Source organism: Rhinopithecus roxellana, chromosome 10, assembly GCF_007565055.1.
Source record: "Rhinopithecus roxellana isolate Shanxi Qingling chromosome 10, ASM756505v1, whole genome shotgun sequence".
Classification (NCBI taxonomy): Eukaryota; Metazoa; Chordata; class Mammalia; order Primates; family Cercopithecidae; genus Rhinopithecus; species Rhinopithecus roxellana.
The window spans coordinates 7,478,364-7,499,164 of record NC_044558.1 but is presented as its reverse complement, the minus strand read 5'-3'; the positions used below and the strand labels follow the sequence as shown (position 1 = coordinate 7,499,164).

Below are 20,801 nucleotides of genomic sequence, written 5' to 3'. Positions count from 1 at the left end.
TCCTGGGAGCTCTTGTGCTCGAGTCAGGACAGGCTTCTAGCTCGTCATCCCCACCGGTCCCAGTCCCTGACTACAGAGGATTTCCCCAAAGCCCCTGGCTGCAAGGCTCTCCAGTCCTCCAGCCAGGAAACACAAAGCCACCAGCAGATCCCAGACACAGCACCCTGAACCCACCTCTGGGAGATGTCCTCTGCCTCCACATATTCCATAAACCTGAGAGCTCACAACAGGTGGAGCAGGTGCCACTGTCGTATTCCGGGTGCATTCAGGTGCGGGCATAACTCTGAGGCTTGGGCCTGAGACCTGGGTGGGGCGGCAGCTGGAAATGCTGTGACAGACATCCAAGCTTTGGCTCAGCACCTCTGGGGCACTGGCTAGGAGACAGGCCGAGTGACGGAGGCCCTGCTCCTCTCTGTGACTGGAGGAACGATGAGTGAAGGGATCAACTTCTCTGACAATCCAGGCCAGTAAGTAGTGCTTCTGCTCATCTCCTTGGCTGTGATACGCAACTGGCCCTCACTCCAGCAGCTGAACCCCTACTTGCCATCTGCTGCCATCAGAGCCCAAGGCCGGGCTGTGACTGCTCAGACCAGCCAGCTGGAGGGAGGGGCTCAGCAGCTCTGCGTTTGGCCCTGGGAGAGCAGGTGGAAAATCAGGTTGGCCATCGCTGTAGCAGGACCCAATCCATTGGCCTAGATGGGATCTCTGCGCTGAACAAGCCCTCTCCAGGTGGTAGGTACAGAGAGGGGAGGAGCAGGCACAGCCAAGAGGGCTGAGGAAATGGTAGAATGGAGCAGCTGGTGACGTGTGGGTGACGACCCAGGAGCTCCTGAAGTCCACCGGCCCCAGGCTCCTGTCTCACCCCAGGTGTGTGGTGATGGTGGGCATGCCCTTCCCCAACATCAGGTCTCCAGAGCTGCAGGAGAGGATGGCCTACTTGGCTCACACTCTTGTGAGCGTCCCCAGTGTTGCAGAGGGTGAGAGGAGACTGGACGGTGAGTGGGAGTGGCGTCGCCCCTAGGGCAGACACAGCCAGGACTTCCCCGCTGGGCAGGTGTCTCCCGTCTCCTTGGGAGGCTTGGAGGCCCCTGCACACCCTTTTGATCTTCTGTGATGTCATCTGGCCCCTGCTGCTTGCGGTGACCCCTGCTGCTTGCGGTGGCCCCTGCTGCTTGCGGTGGCCGACGAAGCCTCCTGGTCTGGCTCAAGGCCTGGCAGTCTTTTCCCAGGGAGAGCTACAAGCAGGAAACAGTCCGCATGGGTCATCCCCTGCACTCCCCAGTTCAAAGCCCCAGCCAGGAGCCCCCAAGAAAGGCTCTGGTGGAGAACCTGTGCATGAAGGCTGCCAACTGGTCCATAGGCAAGCCTGGCTGCCTCCGGCTGGGTGGACAGACGGGGGTTGGAGAAGGGGAGAAGAGGAAAGGGGGGCTGCCTGCCCTGTCTCCCACCTGAGGCTGAGGAAGGGGAGGAAGATGACATGGAAATGTGCTGCTGGGGAGGCAGCTGTGACTCAAAGCCTGAGCCTCCGTTCCCACGAAGGCAGGGCCATCAGGCACCAAAGGGATTCTGCCAGCATAGTGTTCCTGGACCAGTGACACACCCGGCCCCGTCCTGGCCAAGCTGCCAGCCTGGATCTGAGCCCTCGTGCAGGTCAATGCCACCTTTGGTTCTGCCATTGCTGCTGTGTGGAAGTTCAGTCCTGCCTTTTCCTTTCCCGAGAGCCTCCACTACCCCAAGATGGCATTTCTCACTGCCTTCTGTCTGCCCAGTTTCACCAGAAGTCGGCCTCTTCCTGACAGGCAACTGCACCACTGCCTGGTGCTGTGCCTTCTTTGCTCTGCCCACTGGAGACTGTTCGTCATGGGCCTGGTCTGCAGGGATCCCGCTACAAAGGTGAAACCCAGCAGAGTGTGGAGTCGAGTGCTGCCAGGACGCAGACACAAGCATTAGTGCCCACTGGAGAAAGCAAGGGAACCCCGAAGAAATGGCGGGTCTGGGCTATCCTTGAGGCCTTCCCAGGGCAGCTCCCCTCTGTGGAATCACATCTGTCTTTCAACCCGCATGGCCGAGGGCCGGGCTTCTCACTGGGCCTCTGCAGGAGGCTGCCATTTCTGTCCTGCCCACCTTCTTAGAGGCGAGATGGAGCAGATGCATCTGCTTCTGCCATTTCTATGATAACTAAAGTTAGCTGCCCTGGACTATTCACCCTCCCGTCTCAATTTAGAAAGATCCGCAGGGCCACAGGGCTCCCGCCCGGGGGGCTTGCCACTTCCCCCACCTTCTTCCTGAGTCACTCCCGCAGCCCTGCTCCCTAACCCGCCCCACAGCCCTGCCTGGATTTGTATCTCCCTGGCTTGGTGCCAGTTCCTCCAAGTCAATGGCACCTCCCTCCTTCTCAACTACTTGAGCCAACTCCAAGACACCTTCTACTCCAACACCAGCCATGGTGCCAAGGGCCATTAGGCTCTCAGCATGACTATTTTTAGAGACCCCATGTCTGTCACTGAAAGCTTTTTTCTGTGGGAGACTATTCCTCCCACCTGCAACAGCTGCCCCTGCTGACTGCACCTCTCTCCTCCCTCTGACCCCAGAGAAACGGGTCAGCTGGGATCTTCTGCCCCCATTGCCTAGGGACCAACAGGGGCAGGAGGAAAGTCACTGACCCCCAGACGTTTGCATCCTGCACAGCTAGAGGTCCTTTATTAAAAGCACACTGTTGGTTTCAGCTCAGTTCCTTATTGATTTGTGTGCTGCTTTCTCTGGAAGCCTCTTTAGAGAAGAGAACACACTGGTGCAGGCTGGGTGGAGCCGCCCCCCGTGGAGCACAGGCAGACAGAAGCCCCCGCCCCAGCCGTGTGGCCTCAGGCCAGCCTTCCACTCCTTGCAGGTGGTCTCCGCACAGTGCTGGTTCCATCACCCCCCGCTCCCAGGGAAGCAGGTCTGAGCGGCTTGTCTTGGCTGTGTCCATGTCAGAGCAACAGCCCAAGTCTGGGTCTGGGGGAGGAAGGTGTCATGGAGCCCCCTAGGATTCCCAGTCGTCCTCGTCCTCCTCTGCCTGTGGCTGCTGCGGTGGTGGCAGAGGAGGGATTGAGTCTGACACGCGGGCAAAGGCTCCTCCAGGCCCCTCACCAGCCCCGGGTCCTTTCCCAGAGATGCCTGGAGGGAAAAGGCTGAGTGAGGGTGGTTGGCAGGAAACCCTGGTTCCCCCAGCCCCCAGAGACTTAAATACAGGAAGAAAAAGGCAGGAAAGAATTACAATGGGCCAGCCCAGGGCAGGCAGCGGCCCTGCCTCCTACCCTTGCGCCTCATGACCAGCTTGTTGAAGAGATCCGACATCAGGTCCCCACCTTGGCTCGTGGCTCTCACTGCAACGGGAAAGCCATAGACTGGGGTGAAGAGTTCAGTCACAGGCGACCCCCGGCTCCCTGTTCCCACCCCTGGGACACTCCCCAGCCCTCCAAGGCCACTGTGCTTCCCAGTTAGCTGGGAGCCTCAGTCTATCCCTGACCCAGCACCGGGCACAAATGAGAAAGTGGTTATGTCTGCGAAGCACTCTCCCAGCCACCTCAGGGACAGGACCAGGGTGTGCAGCACTGACGGATGGGGAAACTGGCCCAGAGAGGCGAGGCAGCTTGCCTGGGGTCACAGAGCAAGGCAAAAGCAGCGCTGGGTACAAGCTCCAAACCACAGTGCCATACGCACAGGCACCGCATCACACCAGTGTCTGCGTCCGCAGCAGGCATCATCAGTGGCCTCAAGAGGCCTCAGGTCCAGTCTCTAAAAATATCTCAGGAGGCTGGGGGCTGACCATTGCCTTGGACCACTCGGCAGTCGAAGAAGATTCTCCTTGTCACTTTGAGCTGGGTGCGCTTAGAGAGGAAAGCTCCACTATGGCTCCCAAACCAGGAAGGAGCCATGGCCCAGGCAGGAGGGCTGAGGACCTCTGTTGGCGGTCCAGGGCTTCCAGCATATGCCCTAGGGGAAGCAGGGGCCGGCTGGCAGGGGGTGGGCAGAAAACACCCAGTGGACTCAGGGCTGGAGGAGAGGAGGCAATCTTGCCCAAGGCCCTCCGACCACAGGCTCCAGGGCCCGCTCACCTTGCTCCTGCTCCTTCTGCTTCTTCTTCTCCAGCTTTCGCTCCTTCACGCTGCGCAGTTTGGCCTTGCCGATGCCCCCAGCTTGGCGGATGGACTCTAGCAGAGTGGCCCGGCCACCAGAGGGGTCGACCACTTCCTTGGGAGCTCCCTGGACTGGAGTTGGGAGGTGGGGAACAGGGCAAGGAGAAAAGGCTGCTCAGGCAGGCCTGGGGAAGCTTATTGTGCCAAGAGCCTGCTGGAAGGGAAGGCACCTTCCCTCAAACGAGGAGCCCCGTGTTGGGGAGGCTGGACCTTTGGAGACTGTGTAGGGCCTGGGCACTGACTTCTGCAACCACCTGAGCACAGGCATCCTGTGTGCAGACACTCCCTGCTCCCTCCCTAGCCCCCACCCTGCAGAGCTGGACAGTCTCAGTGGCACACATGAGCCAGTAGAGGGGTTTTGTGCCACTTCTGGATGCTAGGGATAGACTGGGAGATATAACAGTAAAGCTGAAATGTTGTAATTTCAGTGACACTGAAAAATGTGTTGCTGTAGTTTGTTATTAGACCCCTTCTTTCCATTGGCCCTTGAGGGCAAGGGCTGGGTTCTTGGAGGTAGCGGAATTAGGAATGGGGAACCCAGAGCCTCACTTGTTCAGACTCCCTGTGCCCTAGAGGTGAGAATTCCAGAGCCCTACAGCTTGAAAACTACTATTTCATGGACCAAGTAGAACAAGATATTTGAAATGGAAACTATTCAAAAAATCGAGTATTTCTGACCACTGAACAAACCCGCAGAAAATCCACCTGAGTGCACAGAGCACACCCGAAATGAGGTGCCCTCAAAGAGCTGCTCCCACCTGAAGGAGACGCGCTGCTGCTGTTGTCCTGCCTGGTGCCTTGGCCTACAGGGGCCGTGGTTGAGGGTGGGAGTGGGGGTGCACTGGCCAGCACCTCAGGAGCTGGGGGAGGTGGTGGGGGCGGTGGAGGTGGTGGGGGTGCTGTTAGTACCCCATCTTCTAGGTCTGAAACACAAAGTGTGGGGTGTCTAGGGAAGAAGGTATGTGAGCAGGGAGGTCCCTAGCCCAGCCCTCATCCCAGAGCCCAGCTCACCTGTCTTGAGAGGCTCAGCTACCTCAGTGTGGAAGGTGGGCAGTTCTGGAATGGTGCCAGGGGCAGAGGGGGCAATGCCGGGGCCCAGGTCGGCACTGTACATGAGGTCGTTGGCAATGCCGGGCAGGTCAGGCAGGTAGGATGGCACATCAATCTCAGGCACCTGGCCCAGGTCTGGCACATAGAAGTAGTTCTCTGGGACCTGCAAGATTAGGTAGGGACACGTGAGTGGCGACAGGGACCTGCAGGGGCAGCCAACAAGACCTTGTGTGCACCCCCCATGGGTGGAATAAGGGGCTCAACAGCCTTGCCTGGAGAGGAGCCCTGGCAGGGCCCCTGGCCACTGCACCTGTCCCCACCCCTGCCCCGCCCCTCCCACCTGCTGTTCCAGCTGCTCTCTCTTGCTGATGGACAAGGGGGCATCAAACAGCTTCTCCTCTGTCTCTGCCCCCAGCATCACATGGGTCTTTGTTACAGCACCAGCCAGGGGGTCCAGGAAGACATACTTCTTGTACCTACAGGGGTGACATGGAGGTCAGGCAAGCTGACACGTGCTGTCCTGAGACCATGTTCCTGACCTACCTCTCCACATCATCAGGGGTACAGTGTGCACTGTGGGGTCCCAGGCGTCCCAAGCCAAGCCACCCCAGTCACCCCCTGGCTCCTGGCCTATGCGCTGTACCTGTGTCTGATGCCCTGGGTCCCCACTAAGCCAGGCCGGGCCTCCCGCCCACACCCCTCGGCCCTGCCTTCTGGCCATACAGGTTCTCGGTGGTGTTGAAGAGCAGCAAGGAGCTGACAGAGCTGATGTTGCTGGGAAGACCCCCAAGTCCCTCTTCTGCGTCATCCTCAGGCTCTGGCTTGGCGCTCACACACACAGGAAAGTACTTCAGCTTCTCCTGGGAGGGCCAGGATGGCCAAGGGGTGGTGAATATTTACTGCTGGGCCTCATCAGCTGCCACCCCAGCCCAGTCAGCCTCCTCTGGGGGACAGAACCCTATGGTGGCCCCGGCTCCTCCCCAGTATCCAGTCCTCCTGGTGTGACCCGGGCTATGTTATGTGCATGGCCAGCAGACCTGCAGGGCCTGCTCATCCAGGGGGCGGTGCTTGCTCTGGATCCTGTGGCGGGGGCGTCTCTGCAGGCCAGGGTCCTGGGCGCCTGTGAAAATGGAGCCATATTCCTGCAGGCACTCTGGAGCAGGGTACTTGGCACTGGAGAACACCTGTGGACACAGGGACAAGTCTGAGGGGCCCCAAGAGGCTCAGGGGGCTAGGATTGCTTGGCAGGAGAGGGTGGGGTTGGGAGCCTGGGCAGGAGGAAAGTCCAAGGTACAGGTGGGCAGCAAGGCAGAGACTGGGCAGCCTCAGAGGTACGGGGAAATGGAGGGACTGCCCAGTAGCCTTAGGACACAGGGGCATGGGGGCTACCTTGATGGCCTTCTTGCTGCCCTTGATCTTCTCAATCTTGGCCTGGGCCAAGGAGACCTTCTCTCCAATGGCCTGCACCTGGCTCCGGCTCTGCTCTACCCGCTGGGAGATCCTGCCATGGAGAAGATCACAGAGGCTGGGGCTGCTCCCCACCCCCTGCACACCTCCTGCTCCTAACAGCAGGCCTGCCAGGCCAGGCCTTCAGGCAAGGGCTCCTAAGTCAGGGCCACCTGCTTGCCAGGGCCCATCTTGGTGCCATTCAGGTGGCCTCTACAAGGATCATCTGACCTGCAGGGTCGAGGAGCTGACGGTACTGAGTTCCCTGCACTCTCAGCAGGGACAGACCCTGTGCTGGCACCTGGACATGCTATCTGAAGGACAGCATCTAGGGCACACCGAGGATGGTCTTTACACGTGCACACACGGCTACTGATGGGGCAAGCATTTCACAACCCCTCATGATCACGTGAAGCTGACAAAGTGGCCTCTGCAAAGGGGGAATCGAGACTGGAGGCTGGACTGGCAAGGCTGGACCTAAATTCAGACAGGGAACTGCCCCTGCACATAGTGAACGGCTCACTGAGCAAACCCTGAGTCCCGACCACGGCCCACGGGCTCTGTGTGGTGTCGCTCCTCACCCGCTCCCATCCTCCCTGGTGTGGGTGGGCCAGTGATACCAGCTGCCGTGCTGTTCCCCAGACGTGCCAAGTGCATTCTTGTGTGCTTGCATCTCCTGGAACGCCATTTCCCCAGACATCCCTGTGGCTCCCGGTGCCCGAGGCCCAGATACCTGGTGCTTTGAGGCACATAACCCCACTCATGCTTTTCCATGTTCTTTGGCCACAGCAAGGCCGCTCTCACTGCAAAGTTAACTCTGATGTGTATGTAACACAACATCCTCCTCCCAGTCGCCTCTGTAGCTCCGCCACCTCCAAGAACCCAGCCCTTGCCCTCAAGGGCCACACTCCACATTCAGAGCAGCCTCAGCATCCACCTGGCACGAGCGAGCCTGTGTGATGCACAGGGATGAGAAGGCAGAGGTACAACTGGGGTTCATGAGGAAAGGTAGGAGGAGGATGTGGGGTGGTAGAGGGGTTGCAGACTCTGGGCTAGGGAATGCTGGGATTTCTCTAAAGGTTGGAATGAATGGCCTAGAATTGGACCCTAAAAGCCAAAGCCACCTCCACCAACTTTAGAAGGCCTTGGCCCCCAGAGAGCCAATTTCACAATCCAGGAGTCCCCGTGCCCTAATGAGTCTGCCCTGATTACTCCTGGCTCCTGGTGTGCAGGGCGCTCAGGCATGGCAGGGCTGGGAGTACCAGCAGGCACCCAAGCAGCTTAAGTGTCCCATGACAGACTGGTATGAAGGTGGCCACAACTCAGAAAGAAAAAAGAAGAGCACCATCTCCTTCCAGTGAGAAAGTGGGGCCACCACCCAGCGTGTGCTCCATCTTTTCTGGCTGGGGAGAGGCCTTCATCTGCTGTTAAGGGTCCTCCAGCACAAGCTGTTTTAATTTACCCTAGTTCCCAAGGCAGCCTCGTTCTGCCCCTGGGTGTTGACACGACCTTCAGAAGTTGCATAAGCTCTGCACTCGAGATCCACAGGGGCAGTGGGAAGGAACTGAGACTGGGGAGGGACAAAGGCTGCTCTGTCCTGGTGCTCCCACAGAGGAGAGAAGGGCTGATCACTCAAAGAGGCAAACACCAAGCCCAACAATGAGCCCTGGAAAATTTCTGGAATGGATTATTAAACAGAGAATCTGTTAGCACTTAGAAAAGGCAGCGGTGAGTCCCAGGGGCCAGCATGGCTCAAAATGCACAGTGTTTCTCTTTGTAACAGGGTTATTAGCCTGCTGTACCCGGGGAACACTTGCAGCACAGTGCATCCTGAGTCAGCACGGATTTTGACGGCTTCTAACAAAATCTTGTAGACAAGATGGAGCTTTGGGGGTTGGAGGAGAGAACATACAGGAAAAATCAGAGGCAAATGAACCACAGCCCCAAAGGGCACAGTTACACAATGGACTGATTCCAGCCTTGCACGGAGGGACCTGGCAGAGTCCATCCAGTTCATTCAACACCCGGTTAGAAAACTGGGGCCAGCATATAGGGGAAGGGCAAACTGGTCGGCATGATCGAATCAAGGCTCAGATAATTTTTAAAGGCCAGAGGGTAGACTGCAATCACCAAGATGAAATTTACAAGGAACAAATGTGAAGCCCAACATCTAGGTTTTAAAAATCAAGTGCATAAATATAGAAGGTGGAGGGAACTTGATTTAGACACAGTTCAGGTGAAGAAAGACCTGGAAGCTTCTGTTAACTATAAGCTCAGTAGGAGCTCAAAGCATATTAATCAGCATAAAAAGGCAATGCGATCTGAGGGCACACAGCTCCCCGTTCCTCTTCTGCCCTTCATCCTTCTTTGAATCAGCAGGGACCATGCACTCTCTTAGAGGCACCACAGAAAACAGAGTCCTGGAATCATGAATGAATCCATGCCAGGCACCAGTCTGGGCCAGTCACATCTCTTTAAACCAGATCCACGCTGTAAGAGGACTCTGAACTTGCCTGCAGCCTGCAAAGTCTGTCTCATTCACTGCTATGTCTCCAGCACCTGGGACGGGGCCTGATGTGTAACAGCCGCTGGCTGAACAGAAAGTGACAAATGAGCAAACATCTCAGGGAGAGTGATAAGGATGGTGATGAGTGAGAAACTCCCGACACATGAAGATAACTGAAGGATGTTCTGACTAAAGATCAGAAGACTTTGAGAATATGATCATTCCCTTCGAATATCAAAAATATCAGAAGGGCTGTCAGGTGGAGAAGTGAGTACACTGACATCAGGAATAGCGGGCAGAGTTGCAAGGAAACAGATCTCTGTTCTGTTTTAAAAAAAATTCTAATAAACAACTGCATCACTTTGCAGAGCAATTAGGTTCCAGCTCACAAGCGCCTTCCAGGGGTGCCCCAAGGGCGAATCCTGGATAAGGTGGAGGTGGAGACATGATCCTGGGGGTCTCTCCTTAGCCAAGAGTCCATGAGACTAAGGAACTTGTGCTTGTTGACAAAGCCCCCAACAGTCTATCCTCTTATGGTCACAGGCTATGGTGCCGAGGATGAATGCAGACTCAGGATCAGAAAGCTTGCAGTGTATCTGCTATCCCCATGGACTAGCAGGATGGTCTGGAAGGCTGTGTCGGGAAGGCCTGTAGGCCTCACTGGGGCCAGGCCATGGAACAATGTCCACTCTAAGGGTGGGGGGATGGTGCCATGAGAGCCATTTGTTTGTCATTCCTGGTCCAGACACCTTTGGCTTGGTGGCCTACTTCAAGGTAGGTCAGTTAACAAGCTCAGTGCTGAAGCCGTACCTATGGCACGCTCACCCAGCACTACAGAGGAAGCTGCCTCTGTGGATATCAGGGATGGAAGTGGCTCGCCCAGCCTGTTCTGCGTGTGGTCTCACTAAAGGTCCGTCTTCCTCTAGCTGCCCTGGAGGGGACCCTCTCCAAGCATCCCTTGCTTTCCTGCTCCCCGCTCCACCCCTGCTTTCCTTCTCCCCTCTCCACCCATGACTGTTCAATAACTTGAGCGCATCTCGTCTGTCAAGCACAGTGCTGGGGCCGCGGGAGTCAAAGACGAATCAGACGACACACATCCACACTCAAAGGGACTCAGGGCTCCTGGGGAAGTGAGAAAAGAATATCAACAACCACCACATCCCACAGGCCTGGATTTCACATCTGTTTAGCAGCCGTGTGACCCTGGGGAAGTCACTAACTGGTCTTTGCCTCAGCTTCTTCCACTCAAAAACAGGAATGGTCCCTTCTACATCACAGGATTACTGTGAAAGTAAGAAGGAGCTGATCACGGCCCATCACCATCAGCACACCAGTCCCCCTAGAGGCTGCTGGGGAGGAAGAAGCAGGGAGCACCCACTCCTGACCCAGATTCACTGCTTCTCCTCCCCTGCCTCTGTCATGACCCCAGGGAAATGGACCCTGAACCTGGGCTCCTGCCTTCGCCTTTATCTTCTCCACTCTGGGATAATTAAGAATGACTTGGTAATTATGCAGCCATCTAGTGCAGTGTGTAACATTAGGGGCCACCAGGTGCCAATCAGTAGAGAGAACGGGGGAGAAGGAAGGATGGAGGAAGCGAGGACCAGGGGAAAGGGGAAAGGAGGAAGGGGAGAAGAAAGGAAGAGGTGGGGAAAAGGAAAAAGAAAGAGATGGAGGAAAGCACCAAGAGCTTTGCAGAGAAAATCGCCCTTCCCAGGGGGAAGGTGCTGGGCAGTGGCACTGCCTCTTGGGGGAAGAGCTTGGGCAGGGGCTGACGGGCAATGGCAGATGACAGCATCCAAACTTCCACACATAGTCTGTTCCTTCCTCTTCCCCGTGCCATCCCAACTCCCTCCTGCCTTGTCTTCTACACCATGGGAAGCAGGTGACATATCTGGCCCACTATTTTGGGGGCCTGGCTTCTCCCAGGTGAAGAGGGGGCAGATGGAGGGGCAGAAAGAGGGGGCAGGGAGGGTCTGGAGGACACAGCTGAAGAGCGCCTGGGAGGTGCTTGTCATCCCCTCCAGTCTCTGCACACTCCCAGCTGCAGCAGAGCAGGAGGAGAGAGCACAGCCTGGAATGTTAACTTGCCAGGAGCTCACCTGCCTGCGCCACTGGGCACCGACACCAGTGAGTCCAGAGGCCGGGCTGTGCTGGGGCCTGAGACGGGGTGGTGGGGAGAGAGTCTATCCTCCGTCCCTGTCTCTTCTGTGCAGGTTTCTAAGCAGGAGGAGCATGTTTAAGGGGAGAGATTCAAAGCTGGTCACATCCCCACCAAAAAAGCCCATGAAAAATGAAAAGCTCACATGCTTGTCCAGTGCCACAGGAGGGGGCAAGTGGAGGAGGAGGTGTCAGTGCTCCCCACTACACTGCCAGTCATCACTGACTCTCCCTTTCCTTCCCCCTCGTTCCCCATCTGTCACCATTTCCTGTCGTCGTTTCTTCTGAATGTCTCACCCTGCCCTCCCTGTTTGCAAGTCCCCTAACTGTAGCCTTATCCCTGTCACATCCTGACTACAATAACAGCTTCTGGGTGTCCCTGGCATCCACTCTCTCTCCCTTCCTGTCCCTTCCATGGCGGATGCCTGATAAACCTTCCCCAAACTCTTCTGTCCCTGCCCTGCCCTGCTCAAAATCCAATCACAGCTCCTTAACACTCCTGAATCAAACCTGAAGTCCCGTCCTGAGTACTCCGTGGGCCCTAACTCACTCATCCCAACTCTTCACTCACTGCCTTGCCCCACACCCCGCCAGGAGCCTCCCATGGCACGGTGGGGACACAAAGGAACCAAAGCAAAGCTCCCTCAGCACCATTCAAAGAGGCCTGGCCCACAGGCTCATGGGAAGTCAGCCTCTCATGCCCTGAGAGCTGAGTGCCTGGGAGCTGCAGCGCTATCTGTGCTTCCCATGCAGAAGCACCCCGCTCCCACCACTGTGCAGGCCGGCCTTCCCCGCAGACCACCATACACCACGTTCCAAGTCACACTGAGGCTTCTCGCCAAGCCTGCGGCCCCCATTTCTAGACCCCACCAGGGCAACCTGCACACCCACCTCCCTACCCTGCCCCTATCCTCCAGGAGCCTGCCCTAGGTGGAGTAGGCACGTGGTTTTCCTCTCCAGCAACTAGTTCCTTTTTACTCAAGCAATGGCCCCATTTCCCTTGGGGACTCCATCTCTCTCGCAGGCTTAGTCCCAGAGCTTCAGGTGGGGCTGCCCACAGAGCTCCTCAGTCTGAGCCAAGTGGCGTGTCATAGTCCCCTGGCCCCAACAATGGATGCTGGGACAGACACGAGGACCAAGCCAGGTGGGATGGGTGAGTGTGCCTTCTGGAGGAAGTGGGGACACGGGAGAGCATTCTTTCCTGCTGGACTGACCCTGTGTCATGTCACCTTTCCACCACGAGAGCACAGCCTGTCTGGGAATGCAGCCAGACCCAAAGCAGCAAACTGACATGGAAGGAAAGCAAAACCCGGCCCTGATAACATCATTTTAGCCCTTACTCCAAAGGTTGCTCTACTGATTGGTTACTTTTTGCTTAGCTTGGTGTGGGGAGTTCTGACAGGTGTGCCACCAATTCTTACTGATTTCTCTCCACTCTAGACCCTGAGAAGCCCACGCGGTTCATGCTAGCAATTAACAATCAATCTCACCCTATGTGTTCCCATTCTAGCCTCTAGGACACAGCGTCAGCCACATAATTGGTGTCTCCTAAGGTCCAGCACAAGGTGGAGCACATGGTGGAGAGATAGATGCAGTGACCTGGAACCCACAAGTGAGGGAGCCAGGACTCAGGCCCAAGGCTCCTGAGAGGCATCCGCCCCTCCCTGGGCTGTGCCAGCAGCTTGGAGAACCCACACTCAATGAACGCAGCACTCCACTACCCAGGAAATGCCTTCCTGCCCTCTCCTCATCCCATCCCTGGGCAGGGGACACACAACTGCCTACAAGGTGCCAAACACCAGGACGGGAAAGGAAAGACGCCAAAAATCCAGGGCTGCCCTCAGAGAAGAGCAACCATGCAGTCCCCGTCTTGGCAAGGAAACACAATTTCCGAGGGATGGTTTTGGCCTCCATTCTAAGTGCTGGACACGGGGTGGCCATAATCCGGAGCTGATGGCTCTTAAAGACCTGCATCCTCTTCCCTAGGCGTCCCTTGGGCACATTTAGTACAACAATAAGCACAAAAGGTGCATCCGGCACTTTCTGTTACTATTGGTGGTAGGTTCATGGATGGTGACCAAAGGCAGTGTACGGGTCAAGATTACCAACAGGGAAGAGCCAGCATTTTCTGAAGGCTTCCTAGGTGCCAGGCACTGTTCCATTCCTTTGCATGTTTTCATTAATTTAATCTTTACAATAATTCTACCAGGAAGCTACCATTATTACCACAACTTCACAAATGAGAACACTGAGGCTTAGAGGGGTTGAGTTGCCCAAGGTTACAGGGGAAGCAAACAGGGTAGCCGGATCTGAGCCAAGGCATCAGCTCCAAGGTGACCCCTCAGCCACTTCAGTGCATGGCCCCTGGTTACAGGGACATTCTTGACAAGTTTGGGGCAAGCCAGTGAGTCAGCGGGCGGGGGGCGGGGACAACTTTCAGGAAGAGGTGGGTTCCCAGCTGGTGACAGAAGAGGAGGCTGCAAAGTGAAGGAGCAGGGGCTCCAGGTCTGGTGACAACCAGGGAAGGGGCAAAGCAGGGGTGACGTGGACCATGAGAGGGACCTGAGTCAGGCAGTCACATACTTCCCACTGGGGTCTACCACGTGAGGCACGGTGTGGGACCCTGGGAAGGAGACCAAGCCTCATTTCAGGCTGCTTATGGCCAAAGACAAAACCTGTGTATAAAACAACCCCCGGGACCTTTGCCAAGAAAGAGCAAAAACCATTCACTCACTCATGTTAGATAAACACTGAGTGAAGTCACTGGAGCCCAACGACTGTGCCAGGTCAGCGCTGCCGATACAAGAAGCCGCACCCCTCCAGCTCGGCTCCCTCAATGGCCACTCCGTGCTCCAGCCATGCTGGCTTCCTTTTAGGTCCTTCACCTCAAAGCTGTAGTTCATGTGCTTCTTTCTGGCATGTTCTTCCTGACCTACCCACTCAACCCTCAGACTTTACCATAAATGTCATTTCCTCACATCCGCCTTCCCTGACCCAAGACCAAGCCAGGCCTCCCATGATGAGCCTTGCAGCACCCCATCTCCCCCTAACAGATGCGGTAATAACCCACAGAACCCGGGGCCATGATCTACGGCTTTGAATCCTGGCTCTGTCACTTGGCCAGGACTCTCAGCCTTTCTGTGCCTCAGTTTCCTCATCTATAAAATAGAGATGACAGCAGTGCCTGCTCATAAAGTGTGAGTTAAATGCACTCAAATCAATGGTGGTGCATGGTTTACGTTATATGAATATTAGTGATTACAAAATATTATCAATAGACCTTGTCACAACGGTTATTAAGAACGAATCATGCATTGGTTACTTAGGTCTTTCTCTCCTGCCAGAATGTGCGCTCCAGTTGGAGAGGTGTTGCCTCATCCATGGCTGGATATATAGAGATTCCCACAATGCCGTGCACTCAAGCACTATTGGGTAAATATTTGCTGGCTGCAAGAAAAAGTGAAGGAATAGGCCCTCCAATGGGAGCAAAAGCATAAGTTGCGAGGGCAGAGCCACCACAGGAAACCAGGAGGCTAAGTGGGGTGGAAGGGAGTGAGCTCTCAGACTCCCAGGAGCAAAACCTTCCAAGTTGGGCTCTCACTTAGGCCCCTCCCACATAGGGAAGCCAGATGGGTTCCCCAGGACCAGGAGTCCCCAAGGGGGCTGCTCCCAGACGGTGCGTTGCTGGGATTGCCCAGGATGGGAATGGCCCTCTGATCAGGTGGGGGTGGATGGCAGCACCCACCTGCTGAAGATGTCTCCAGAGACCTTCTGCAGGTACTGCAGGGCATCCGCCATCTGCTGGACGGCCTCCTCTCGCCGCAGGTCGGGCTGGATGAGGGGCACGGCATAGGTCTGACCTGCCAGGGAGTGCTGCGTCCTCACAGGAGTCATGGTGCCTGTGGACGGGAGCCGGAGCATCAGAGCCACCCACGTCCACCCGCACTCACCCACCACAGGGCGGGGTGGTGTTGAGACAACACAGCCCTCATCCCAGCCATGCACATAGCTTCAGCCTGCACAGATAGGGGAGGAGAGGACACAGCATTTGGTGGGAGGCCAGGAGCACATAGATGGGACTCTGCTGATGCCTGTTGAGTGAATGAGGGAGGGAAAGGGCAGGACCAGGGACTAGGGAATTTGTAGGGTCAATGGAGTTCAGAGAAGGTGCAACATTTCTGACCCCCCACAAGGTGCTTGGTGCCTGCCAGGCACCCTTTCCATACGTTATCTCAGTTCAGCTCCCTACCTTGGATAAATAAGAAAGAAACCTTGGTTGCAGAGGAAAAAAGAGGCTAGAAAGAGGAGTAGAAATGGAGTAATGGGGGAGATTGCCTGAACAACTGCCAAATGGTACCCAGTTCTGGAAAAGCACAAAAAATGTGCACACACGGGTTCTTCCCACTTTAACCCCTGAGGAATTTGAGGCCTGCTCCTGAAACAGACTGGGCAGTAGCTAGTGACTCTCCAGGTATAGAAGTGTCCAGCCCTCCTCACCCAGGCTAGAGCTTAGCCTTTCCAAGAGGAAAGAGGTGCATGCAGGGGTGGAGGACAGAAGGAAAAACACCTCTGGAATTGCAAAGTGAGGGCAGAGTCTATTTATACTGGGTTTAATTAACTCCTCTCCCTGGTGCCACTAAAGCAGCAATCACACTGCAGACGGCACTGATTTGATTGGCAAGAGATGTGCCAGGCAGCATATTAAGAGACCAGGCCCCTATAAATAGGCCTAATCACAGCCCCTCGCTGGAAAATGGTAAGGAAGACATTAATCAGGCCTGGCACTGTGCCCTAGACCTGCTCTCCTAGGCACTACAGTGGGGCCCTTGGTTGCAATACAAGTAGGTAGGGATGGATGAGTGTGGCATGAAGGGCCTAGGAGGTTTCACTTGGGTTTAAAATGCTGTGACCTTGAGTTTAAGTTGCAGTCTCTGAATCTGATCCTTTCCATTTCCCATTCTCCAGACTGAGAACTAGCATGGCTGAGACGTGGCTATTCCAATAATTTGTGTATTTCACATAATGTACCACACCAACATCTTTACCCAGCTGGAGCCTACTCCTTTGCTCCCCCTGCTGGCTTCCCCAGCCCTTCCTTCTGCCCTCCTCAGGCCAGCACTTTTCATGATCTGCGATGACCATCCTGCTCTTCACATTTTCTCCAGCAGTGAGTTCCTCCTTTGCATACAGGCTTTCCAGATCTGTACTTGCCTTGAATACTCATCAGGGCCCAGGAGTTACTCCTCACCTCCCACTTATTTTTCCTCCAATCAAATAACTAAAGCATGGTCAGCTGATACCCAGCCAACTGAAAAGCCTAACCCTCTGAGACCACAACACCTCTTTCAAGAATGTTCCTCCCTCCCCTTCTTTGTATTTATACTGATGCAATACAAAGTTAGGCTGTCCTAACTTATTTCTGTGCCTCAGTTCTCCCATAGGTAAGATCACAAAGGGGATAAAGATGCAAGATATTTCCTGTGCACATCTTCAGATGAATTCCTTGTTAGTGTATGCGTGTTTGCTCGCACACATGCGTGAGAAAAGAGTACATACACAAATCTCCTCAAAAGGGAAGCAGCAAGCCCATTCAAGAATAGGACCGAATACACCTGATGAGTGGTTTACCTTCTGTTTGCAAACATCTGCTGATCATCTATTTGGTGCAGGCCATGATCACAACAAAGACAAATAACACACTACACTAGCCAGGGAGATAGTCTCAAAAACAACTAAACTCAAATTAAATTCACTCTAATTCAGCCATGAGTACAAAGCTAAGGAGTGACAAATCCCTTCGGGAGTCAGGGGAGTCAGGAAAAAGCTCCTGGCAGAATGTGTGCCTCTCGGCTGGGCGTAGTGGCTTACGCCTGTAATTCCAGCACCTTAGGAGGCTAAGGCAGGCAGATCACCTGAGGTCGGGAGTTCGAGACCAGTCTGAGCAACATGGTGAAACTCCGTCTCTACTAAAATTACAAAAGTAGCCGGGCGTGGTGGTGCATGCCTGTAATCCCAGCTACTCGGGAGGCTGAAGAAGGAGAATCACTTGAACTGGGGAGGTGGAGGTTGCAGTGAGCTGAGATCGCACCACTGCACTCCAGCCTGGGCAACAAGAGTGAACCAGGTCCAGGAAGAAGGTGCAAAGACAGCATTCCAGGTAAAAGAAACAGCTTGAACAAAAAGTGTGTAAGGGAACAGCAAGTGGTCTTGAGTGCTGAGGGTACAATCATCCTCGGGGAAGTACTAGAAGAAAGAATGATAAACAGAGGCCACTTTGTTAAAAACACTCAAAATTAAAGCTAGGAATTTGAACCTCTGGCAGGAATGAAATGCTTTACACCTGTGCTGTCCAACATGGTAGCCACCAGGCACATGCAGCCACTGAGCACTTGAAAAGTGGATAGTCCGAACTGAGATGTGCCATAAGTGTAAAATACGCACCAAATTTCAAAGACTAGAAAAAAAGAATGTAAAATCTCTTATTATTTTATATTGATTACATGCTAAAATAACCATATTTGGGATATACTGGATTTAAAAATATATTACTCATTTCATCTGTTTCCTTTTACTTTTAGACATCACATATGTGACTTAAATATTTTTCTTTTTCTGTCCTCTCACTCAGTGTCCTGTGATGCCAAAGAAACGAGTCTCTGCTCTTTTTGGGCAGGAGATATCCTAGAACGGACTCTGACCTAAGCATCAAAATGAATCATCATAACGTTACCATTTTATGGCCCCTTCTTCCTATATCTGGTAGCTTTTAAATGATGATCATGTAGGTAACTTTTACTGTCCCTCATTCAGCAGACGGTATTTTCTTATGCTGCAATATGACTGCTAATAATACCTACATATGTTAGAACCATTCTGACTCCTCAAGAATCTCATTTAACTCTTATCAGTGAATTTATCATCATCCCCAATTTTAGATAAGAAAACGGGGTTAGAAAGACCAAATAACATTTGTTTCAACACCAAAACACTAGCTTGAGATAAAGCCCAGACTTGGATCTGTTGTCTGAATTCCAAGCTTTTTGTTATTTATTGATGTTTTGTTTTTATGCATTAATAATGCAAATCTTAGTTCAAAAACTTTGTTAGTACTACCAACTGTAAGTCACCTTACCTTGATACTTTGTCTTTATATAAACCTAAATTAGATCTGTTTCTGACAGAGGGAAGAACAAGGGAATCTAACACTAACCAGCCCCTAGTGTGTGGTCAGCACTTTCTTTATTTTAGTATACATCACCCCAACTGTTTGTCTTCACCACACACTTGATTTTGTTGGGGCAAAAAGAAAAATTTTATCAAAAGTCGTCTTCTATCAGGGAGTTTAATAATAAGAAACCTTAGCTCCTCAGTTCCACAGTAGGTAGTTGCAACTCATTTTAGGTCTGCGATATTTCCTGCCTATCCATCTTGTTAACAACTCTTCAATGCATTCCATGAATGCGTATTCTATAATAACGGTGTTTTTCTTGCATCTATGCCATGTTCATCAAGTTTTTTTCAAATTCTTTTTAAGCGACAAAACTTGTACATGTGTATCGCACAATATTTCTAGTGGACAGCACGGCTTTACAGAATGTAGTGTAAACTGCGCACTCCCAGGAAAATGCAAACACCGCACGCCTCTTTGGGACCACGGTTTATAATTTCGGAGTGCTCGGAGCCCTTCCTGCAAACCGTTCTCCCACACCCCGCTCCAGGGTCTCTCCCCGAGTTACAGGCCTCGCTGTAGGCCCCGGGAACCCAACGCGGTGTCAGAGAAGTGGGATCCCCTAGGAGGGCCCAGGCGCTCCGGGCGGGCGGCAGCTGCGGAGCAGCCGCACGAGGCTTCCCAGAGTCCGGCCCGGGCGGGAAGGCGCAGGAGTGGGGAGGCGGAACTGGGACCCCGCAGAGCCCGGGTCCCTGCGCCCCACAGGCCTTGGCTTCACTGCTAGGGCCGGGCAAGGCAGGGTGCAGGGCGCGGCTCCAGGGAGGAGGCTCCGGGGCGAGTCCCAGACACCTCCCGGGCGGTCGGGGCCCAGCGGCGGCGTCCGCAGTGGAGCCGAGCACCGTGCCGCGGCCGCGTGACATAACCTTGGCGCAGGCTTCTCGGCCAGGAAGGGTCCTGGGCCTCCCCTCCGCCTCCCTCCAGCCCCTCCCGGTCCCCAACTTCGCCCGGCTATGCCCACACGACCCCACTTCCCGCCGCCCCGACGCCTCCTCACCTACGCGACACCCTCCCGGAAGCTCCCGCCGCCGCTTCCGCTTCGCCGGAGCCGCTGGGTCCTAGCCCCGCCGGCCGCAGCCCGCCCGCGCCCCCGGGTCCTAACGCCGCCGTTCACCCTGCGCTGCGCCCTCCCCAAGCGCGGCTCCCGGACCCCGTCGACCCGGAGCACTGGCCTGGCGGGCCGAGTCGTGGGCCTGGGCACGGAACTCACGCGCACTCCGAGCTCCCGACGTGCACACAGCTCCCATCTGTTGTCTTAGAGCGCCAGGCCGCCCTTACCCGTGCTTTCTGCTCTGCAGACCCTCTTCCTAGGCCTCCGTCCTTTGTCCCCTCGCTGCCTTCCCTTCAAGCTCAGGGTCAAGCCGTCCGCCAGCCTCGGCTCCTCCGGGCATCCCTCAGCCTGGGTGCGCCCCGGGGCAGGATCCCCAGCCCAGGCCCAGGGCCCGCCCCTGCCCTCCAGCCCTACACCTTGACCTTCTTTCCTGCCTCTCTCAGCATACCTCACCTTGTCTTTACCTCTGTGGGCAGCTCCCTTGTGATCTGCTTAGTTCCCACCCCCCTTTAAGAATTAAATAGAGAAGCCAGACGCAGAAGTACAGATATCCGTATGAGTCCACTTTTGTGAGGTGCCTAGAATAGTCAAAATTCATAGAGACAGAGCAGTGGTCGCCAGGAATGGGGAAGCAAGGCGGAGCCGGGCAGCTTGTGTTCAATGGGTCGAGTTTCAGGCTGGGGTGATGGAGGAGTGGTGGAAATGAATGGCGGTGATGGCGGCACAACAGTGTGAATCTACTTAATCCCACCGAACTGCATGCTTAAAAATGGTTTAGACGGTGAATTTTAGGTTATGTATGTTTTACCACAGTTTTTAAAAAGCTAGTGAAAAGCTGGTAAAAAGAAAGAAAAGAGGCTTTTTTAAAACAGTTAAGCATGTATAAAGAGCATCAGTCCAAAGTCCAGCAGTCGTCCCTCCTGGAATCCGTTGGCTTGACTCCGGCATTTTTGGCCCTTGCCTTTTAGGGTGGCCAGATTAAAACAGGATGCCCAGTTAGTTTGAATTTTAGATAAACAACGAAGAATTTCTTAGCATAAATATGTCCCAAGCTTAGTTTGGAACATACTTATGCTAAAAAATATTATTCGTTGTTTATCTGAGATTCAAAATTAAGCATTTTATATTTTATTTGCTACCTCTGGCCACCCTCCTCTCTTCCTAATACTCTCTCCCTGTCCCAGT

The 20,801-nt window shown here is 54.5% G+C and overlaps 1 protein-coding gene and 1 pseudogene across 10 annotated transcripts; one reads left to right on the top strand and one right to left on the bottom strand.

The window, feature by feature from the left end:
- The first annotated feature begins 877 nt into the window (after positions 1 to 877).
- LOC115899981 lies at positions 878 to 2,730 on the top strand (annotated as a pseudogene). The gene is made up of 2 exons (XR_004059625.1): positions 878 to 999; positions 1,540 to 2,730. The product of XR_004059625.1 is annotated as an ATP-dependent DNA helicase DDX11-like (transcript).
- WASHC1 (WASH complex subunit 1) lies at positions 2,679 to 20,252 on the bottom strand. Of its 9 annotated transcripts, none has more exons than XM_010376045.2 (11): positions 19,563 to 20,252; positions 15,086 to 15,239; positions 6,618 to 6,729; positions 6,266 to 6,412; positions 5,952 to 6,088; positions 5,569 to 5,704; positions 5,190 to 5,391; positions 4,937 to 5,101; positions 4,098 to 4,250; positions 3,297 to 3,365; positions 2,679 to 3,156 (listed from the first exon to the last, which is right to left on the bottom strand). In XM_010376045.2, exons 2-11 carry the CDS (start codon positions 15,232 to 15,234, stop codon positions 3,023 to 3,025), a joined length of 1,404 nt encoding a protein of 467 aa, XP_010374347.1. In that variant the 5' UTR covers positions 15,235 to 15,239; positions 19,563 to 20,252; the 3' UTR covers positions 2,679 to 3,022. The 9 variants fall into 9 exon arrangements, 8 of the variants coding, with proteins under 8 accessions (XP_010374347.1, XP_030795097.1, XP_030795095.1 ...); XM_030939237.1 differs by lacking the exon at positions 19,563 to 20,252 and adding an exon at positions 18,473 to 18,490; XM_030939235.1 differs by lacking the exon at positions 19,563 to 20,252 and adding an exon at positions 16,969 to 18,425.
- Positions 20,253 to 20,801: the final 549 nt, after the last annotated feature.